Below are 7745 nucleotides of genomic sequence, written 5' to 3' on the forward strand. Positions count from 1 at the left end.
GCTCCCTGCGCTCTGCGCTCTGATTGGCTGGTCACGGTTCGAACAACATTCTCTGGGGCGAGTGTTTTACTAACCGGGGCAACCCTAGTGGGCGGGGCTGTTTTTTGTTAGGCTTCAAACTGGATGCTTCTTGTCAACCGGTGGCCTCTGTAATTCAAATTAATCGCACCTTTAAAATGGAAAATGCAGTGTACTGCACGTATTACACTCATTTGATAAACATTATAACCACATCCGTGATTTTAATAGATACATACCCAGTAGACCACTTACACGTGCACACCAAAAACTGACAATAACCTGATATTTTCAAGTGGAATTTTAATTCTTATATAATATAACAAAAAATCCAGCAGTGTCACCAAATTATAATCCCACGTTCAGATAAATATCTCATGCTTTTTATAGCTTTTGATAGACCTCCCCATCAGTTTTTTTCTGAGGCAACTCATTGTATGAATAAAGAACTTGCCAAAAGAATGTAAAGGTTTACAATAAATATAAGTTGTTCTAAGATATAGACATCCTCAACATTGAGTTTCTCTGATGAATAACTTTTTTTCAGTTTTTCAAAATCTTTCCAGAGTGTCTCAGTATGTGGACATCTAATGAATACGTGCACAGTTTCAGATGCAAAAGCTATATTGTGATTTGAGGACAGAAGTTAGAGAAAGCGTCATCTGACAAGAACTGCACTTTACTGTACACCAACTGTCTATCAGTACTACTCAGGTGTAATTCTCACTGTGCAATATCATTTTCCACTTGTGCAATTTTGTTAATAGTCTGTTTATTGTCAATACTGTATATACTGCTCCTATTTTTATACTTCCTTCTATTTAAATGGTTCATATTTTGTTACACTTTGTTTAGCTCTTTTTTTTTTACTGTGTTAGCGGATGCATCTTGTTTTTTGCACTATCCCCTTTGCTGCTGTACACTGCAAATTTCCCCACTGCAGGACTAATAAAGGAATATCTTATCTTATCTTATCTTATTCCCATATTTGATTAGGTTTTAATTATTAGCTGATGAATCCTCGTTTTTGTGTATTTATGGCGCAAAACATTTTATGTAGATGAATCAATTTATGAAAATAATACATCTACATGGCCTTTAGAAAGGTGCCAAATGGCTTTTCCTGGAAAAAAATTATTATAATTGTGAATTAATCTTTTTTTTTTTTTTTTAAATGGCAGAATTAATCTTTTTTTTTATCTCTGTGGAAGATGTCTGACGTTAGGTTCCCACTTCTAACAAGGCTTTTGAGCCAATAGTAAAACGAGATTGGCATCACATGGAATCTCTGTGTTGTCAGTTAGTGGGGAAAAAATGGATAAATGGCTGAAATTGACGGTAAGTGTATGGCAACAACTTGTTGTGAAGTAAATGCAATGGAACAGGGAGGGAGAATGTGACATCTAGTGGCTGAATGTTATCAGTGTTATCAATAGTACCTTTAAACCTAAAACACCCTGACTGCCATCACATCCTCTGTCCTAGCTGTAAGAAAGCCTTGTAATGTAACGTCATCTGCAAAATGGTCTCATTTGTGGCAAGAGCTATTCACAGCCCATATTGATGATGGCTTTATCACCTTATCTTTCTATATTCATCCGTATATGTCTTTAAAACAAAGAAATAACCAGAGAGAATAAGGAAAGTAAGACAATTGCAGTACTTGTTCAGTTTCTCAAGACAAGTAAAAGTGAATGTTCACTTCTGTATTTAACCATTAGGTGAAAACATCACCATGTTTCAGCAAACTCTTGATCATTCATGTGAGGGTCATTCATAATATGCAATCTGTGGTGTATGCAGTGTCACTCATTATTCTGTGTATTTGCATTGCTGCAAGCAAGCACAGTACAGGAGATACTCTCACAAGGGCTTATCTTTATTACAATAGAACATACACATATATATACAGGAGACAATAACGTACAATGGCATGTATGGAAGGAGGTTGGTGGTGTGTTTAGAAGCATTTCCTGTGGACAATGGAGGGGCCGGCCTCATCGTACTCCTGCTTGCTGATCCACATCTGCTGGAAGGTGGACAGGGAAGCCAGGATGGAGCCGCCGATCCAGACGGAGTACTTCCTCTCAGGTGGAGCGATGATCTAGGCGAGGAATAAACACCATTTATTGAGTGTCCATTCGCTTTGTAAATTAACTTGGTGACTTAAAATCTTTGCAGTTCTCTCACCTTGATCTTCATGGTGCTTGGGGCCAGAGCTGTAATCTCCTTCTGCATACGGTCAGCAATACCAGGGTACATGGTGGTACCACCAGACAGCACATTGTTGGCATACAGGTCCTTACGGATGTCAATGTCACATTTCATGATGCTGTTGTAGGCGGTCTCATGGATACCAGCAGACTCCATACCTGGAAGGCGTCAAGCGAAAAAGATGAGTTTTGTCTGAGACAAAATACTGGCTATCAAAAAGTCAAATGCAACCAATACTTACCAATGAAGGAAGGCTGGAAGAGGGTCTCTGGGCAACGGAAACGCTCATTACCAATGGTGATGACCTGACCGTCGGGCAGCTCATAGCTCTTTTCCAGGGAGGACGAGGAGGCAGCCGTGGCCATCTCATTCTCAAAGTCAAGAGCCACGTAGCACAGCTTCTCCTTGATGTCACGCACGATCTCACGCTCAGCTAAGAAGCAGAAAGTTCACGTATTGAGAAACAACGCTTCGCACACCTCTCACTAAACAAATGAATGACATAGAAACCTACCAGTTGTGACGAAGGAATAGCCACGCTCAGTCAGGATCTTCATCAGGTAGTCAGTCAGGTCACGACCGGCCAGATCCAGACGCATGATGGCGTGTGGCAGAGCGTAACCCTCATAGATGGGGACGTTGTGGGTCACACCATCGCCAGAGTCCAGCACGATACCTTTAGCAAGCAGAAAAGGACCAGTCAGCTATTCATGCCTGTGAAGGTCTCGCCAAGTATGTCGCACTTCATAAACTATACAATGCTGCTGACATCACTTGGCACAAACCCTGCTGCAGAGGGATTAACACCTCCCTCTGACAATGACACAGGAATCCATACAGATGATAGACACAGCAACATTTCCTCTTATTTTAGCTCCTGACCACAGACTAAATTGGTGAAAAAGCTGCAGCGTACTGACCGGTGGTACGACCAGATGCGTACAGGGACAGGACAGCCTGGATGGCCACGTACATGGCGGGAACATTGAAGGTCTCAAACATGATCTGCGAGAAAAAGCAAGCAGAGTGTGAAAGGTTCGTCTTAACTCGAGAGAACAAATACTGGGAAAGCGGAGCAGTGACTGTAAAAGTACCTGGGTCATCTTCTCTCTGTTGGCTTTGGGGTTCAGGGGGGCCTCAGTGAGCAGGGTGGGGTGCTCCTCGGGGGCCACACGCAGCTCATTGTAAAAGGTGTGGTGCCAGATCTACACAAAGGAGGAGCGAGAACAGCTGATGTCACAACTGAAACAACAACCAGGTCCTCTAAAAATAAGCAGCTTTTACGAAGACTGCGATTTCTCAAGGATGCGGAAAGGTCAGCTGCCGCGAATGTTGTAAACGAGTCTCACTGTCAACACACACACCTTCTCCATATCATCCCAGTTGGTGATGATGCCGTGCTCGATGGGGTACTTCAAAGTCAGGATACCCCTCTTGCTCTGGGCCTCATCACCTACGTAGCTGTCCTTCTGACCCATACCCACCATCACACCCTGATGGGGAGGAAGCACAAAAGGAACATAAGGCATAGGAAGATGCTACTCTTACTCAAACTTTTCTAAGAAGAGTTTTATTTTAGCTTTGTACCTGGTGGCGGGGCCTTCCAACAATGGAAGGGAAGACAGCACGGGGAGCGTCATCTCCGGCGAATCCAGCCTTGACCAAGCCAGAGCCGTTGTCGCACACGAGGGCGGTGGTCTCGTCGTCGTCACACATGATTAGGCTTTACTGGGGTGGTCTAAAAAATTTGAGGGGTGGGGTAGAAACACAAGAAGGTTTAAGATAAGTGTTAGGAACAGCTGACTAAACTGGCCATCGTAGAATACATAGCACCAAGGAGGTTTAGGATGGGTGTTAGGAACAGCTGTCTAAACTGGAATACACACACAGACACTTCATCGCTGTATTGGCTGATGATGTGATGAAGTGACTAGACCAATAGATTAACATGATTAATATATGTATTAGCTGTGATCCAGAGTGCCTTTGAGGATCTGCCAACACTCTCTCATAACTGCTCTAAAGTTATTAACACTAACTCAATGGGTGCTATTTATAGAGCGCTAATTAGACATGCCTTTGGATGCTATTTGGGTCCCAACCTTGTCGTACTACTACTGATACCGTATCACCACAGCCCTGATTGTTCTCGGGACATCTCAGAGCTGCTGAGGTAGCACCAAAAAGGGGCATAACACAGAGACCTGCATGTGATCTATTTTAAGATTTTAAGCTCTTGGCGCCCACACTGTGCTTAACAGGGTAAAACAAGTGACACATGGACCTCTTGCTATTTCAGGTCTGAGTGAGAGAGCTTGTCAGCCAGCACCCATCGGTCTGCACACTTTTGTTTTACTACATGGCTCCATGCCCCAGCTAACTTCATTCATTGGAGTGCGGGTGAATTTGGCACTTCTCCCCAGCTTGTTTGCACTGATCCAAGTAATACTCCCACAGGATATGTTTAATATACAGTAGTTATGTCTATGCTTTTTCCATAGCATGGAGTGCCTTTATCACAGAAAATCACATCATCTAATAAAGTTAATTTCAACATCCTATGGCAGACCACCTAGCATATCTCCAGTTTTAATTGTTCAGTTAGTCGTTACAACATGTGAACACTATTAGTTAGCTGAAGTTACATCGTTCATTCATTCATTTAAGTCTCATCAACTCATTGTGACTTTGTGAAACTATAATCACACAAGTGATACAGATAACATCCACAGCGAATCAGAGGAACAAGTTGTGAAATGTACTCACCAAGGTGCTCTGGTATAGGCGGATGCTTCCACTGGGACAAAGGCTGAGGGTGAGAGGAGCCCCTTAAATAAGACTCAGACCGGGTCTAGGGACCAGAGGCGGGGCTGGAGGGGGGGTTCACACAAGTCCAAATAAGAGCTGCCGGCAAAAAATCAACAAGCCACGGGAAAAGTGTGTTTTACATACATGGGATGGGATGAAGTCACTTGACTGACACAATTTTAATGAAATGTTGGTAGAAAACAAAAAAAGTTTAGAAGTTAATGTGATAGTTAATAGAATATTATTGTATTTATTGCAATGTTTAATACAAGAGAACATAGTAAAAATAATGCATTTGTTTTCTGAAAGGAACATAAAGAGTAGTCTGCATTTCTAAGATGGAAGTTTATATCATGAACTTTATGAAATATGTAACTTCATGCCTTAAAACAATGCATACTTGTATGTGAGTATAATTTCTTTATAGCCCTGCAATCATAAATTAAAATCCAGACATTATGGATGTCATGCAATCAGTTTTCAAATATTGTATTTTAAAACTATGATGCATAATATCTCTAAGAGGTGTTAATATACTCAGAAGGCCCACTATGATGACCCAGTCAGGATAGCGTCACCGGTGACTTGTTAAGGAGATGAAAACATTGCATATGTCTGTGAACCACGCTGCTGGTATGCACTCTGAGCTTCCTCCACTTGCGTAACAGCTGATGGTAACGCCAGCCGGGCTCTGTGTGGGATCTGGCTGTCTGAGTAGTGGCATGTGGTGTCTGTGCTGTGAGCTGATTGGCCCGGCTGTCTCCTTGTAGGGTTATGGTGAGCAGCAGAGTCATTAATGAGACGCAGCCACTGAGGTCTGCAAGGAGGAGGTCCATATTTGTGCCACCCACTTATCCATATATTTTCCTTGATGTACAGTGTACCTTATGAGGTAATACTCTCATCTCTGCAGGAATGATACACTCATTTGACTGATTATTTGTTGATGCAACATCATTTCCAGAGAAAATATCATATATGGTCAGATCTCAGGGGATACCAGTCATGTATTTGTAATTCCGGTCTTCAGGTGAGGAAGAATGACTCAAGAGCAGTAATATGTGACTTTATATCAGAGCTGGAGGTATGTGAGAGCATTCCTTTGCTCCAGGCTGCTCTACCAGATACAAAGACTCCTATATATAGCTGTGTTTCCTCTCTATCTCCACAGAGCTGGATGCAGCTGAAGCATCTCACCGTTATTTGAATGTCAAAGAGCCTGTGTGAGGTTTAAAAAGACAATGCACTAGATAGGTAGAGTGCATTGTGGGAAGTGTAGGATCCAGTGTTTTTGGATACTAGGTACTAAAGGTCAGGATATCTCTGCCTCTGCTGCATACATTTTGACTGTTCTTTTTTCAAATCTTACTCTTGTGAGTCCCCCAACTTTATGGAAGCATACTAAATCACTGCAGTGCAGGGAAAGGAAATTGAAGGGTTATAAATCCATTTTTGGAGCATAATTGTTACAAATCTTTTTCTATATCTACTATATCATTGAGAAGTATGTTTAATATTGTAACATGCCTTAGGTTTACTATCCACTTTGATAGCCAAGGGTAAAATTACTTATTTAACCATCTTGACCATTGACCCTCTCACTCTGGTACTCCTACCCGTCTTATCTTTAAACTAAGTTTTTAGTGGTGGAATGTGAATAAGTACATTTACTCAAATACTGTAGGCTACGGAAGTACACATTTAAGGCACTTGTACTGTACTTTAATATTTAGGTGGCATGTTTTACTCACTCTGTTGCATCATCATGTTTTTTAGTTAGTTAGGGTAGGTGGCTGTAACAGACAGAGGTAAGGTAATAACTACTAACATTAAGGAAAGTCTCCATGAAATTGTATTATCAATTTATTTATAATTCTGTGATTTCAGTAAGTCATCTCCTCACTAAGACTACAAAAGTACCAAAAGTGAGATAACATGGTGATAAGTTAACTTTACATATATGGATTATATTTATTATAGGAACCCGGATAATATTCCGTTGTTTATAATGTCATTCCATCATTGGAGGCCAAATGCAACAATGCAGAGGATGTATAGTTGTGTCCAACATTATTCATTACCTGTTTTTCTGTTTCATAGGTCTGAACTCCTCGGGGAGCTGAGAATGGACGTCAATCAACCAAACATCCCAGAAAGGCCCAGCACCACAGCAGACCACAGGACCACTCTCAGCACCCTACTCCCCTATTTTTTTTTATCTTGGCCTACTGGATACATAGGCTATTTTGTTATTACAGTATGACCATTACTTAGCAAGAGAGCTAGAAGTTTGGGAGAAGATAGGGTAAATGAGTTCTGTAGCATTAAATCATTTATAGCATCCCTCAAGTGCTCCATGGAAAGCCCTTTTCACAGCAGCAATTTTAACATGTCATTGCAGGGTAAAAACAGGTGTAATTAATCACTTTAATTATGGTTATGTTCCATTTAGGTGGGCCAGGGCTCTGGTATTGTGCATGGTGACTCACTGGAATGGCTGTGACACACTAAATAGAACGGGACCATAATTAATTTGATCAATTGCACCTGTGTTTACCCTGCTATGACATGTCCAAAATGTCATACTGTACAAGTAATAACAGGACAGGAACCTCCTACACCTACAGTATAAATTATTACCCCTTTATTCTCTAACTTCACATTCCTCCCCTTGTACCTATCAGTACTGGTACACCACCGTTACT

The 7745-nt window shown here is 41.5% G+C and overlaps 1 protein-coding gene across 1 annotated transcript; it reads right to left on the reverse strand.

Moving 5' to 3' along the window:
• Window positions 1-1876: 1876 nt before the first annotated feature.
• Window positions 1877-5137, reverse strand: actc1b (actin alpha cardiac muscle 1b). The gene is made up of 9 exons (XM_074660760.1): window positions 4999-5137; window positions 3820-3970; window positions 3597-3725; window positions 3327-3437; window positions 3153-3237; window positions 2747-2908; window positions 2474-2665; window positions 2209-2390; window positions 1877-2122 (listed from the first exon to the last, which is right to left on the reverse strand). The coding sequence occupies exons 2-9, from the start codon at window positions 3946-3948 to the stop codon at window positions 1979-1981; spliced, it is 1134 nt and encodes a 377-aa protein (XP_074516861.1). The 5' UTR covers window positions 3949-3970; window positions 4999-5137; the 3' UTR covers window positions 1877-1978.
• Window positions 5138-7745: the final 2608 nt, after the last annotated feature.

This window comes from Sebastes fasciatus, chromosome 15 (genome assembly GCF_043250625.1).
Source record: "Sebastes fasciatus isolate fSebFas1 chromosome 15, fSebFas1.pri, whole genome shotgun sequence".
NCBI lineage: Eukaryota > Metazoa > Chordata > Actinopteri > Perciformes > Sebastidae > Sebastes > Sebastes fasciatus.

Coding starts and splice junctions, on each gene's coding strand:
- actc1b (XM_074660760.1), bottom strand. CDS start 3,948: ATGTGTGACGACGACGAGACCACCGCCCTCGTGTGCGACAACGGCTCT. Junction 3,238..3,326: donor ACAGAGAGAAGATGACCCAG/GTACTTTTACAG, acceptor TTTTTCTCGCAG/ATCATGTTTGAGACCTTCAA. Junction 2,909..3,152: donor CGCATCTGGTCGTACCACCG/GTCAGTACGCTG, acceptor TGCTTGCTAAAG/GTATCGTGCTGGACTCTGGC.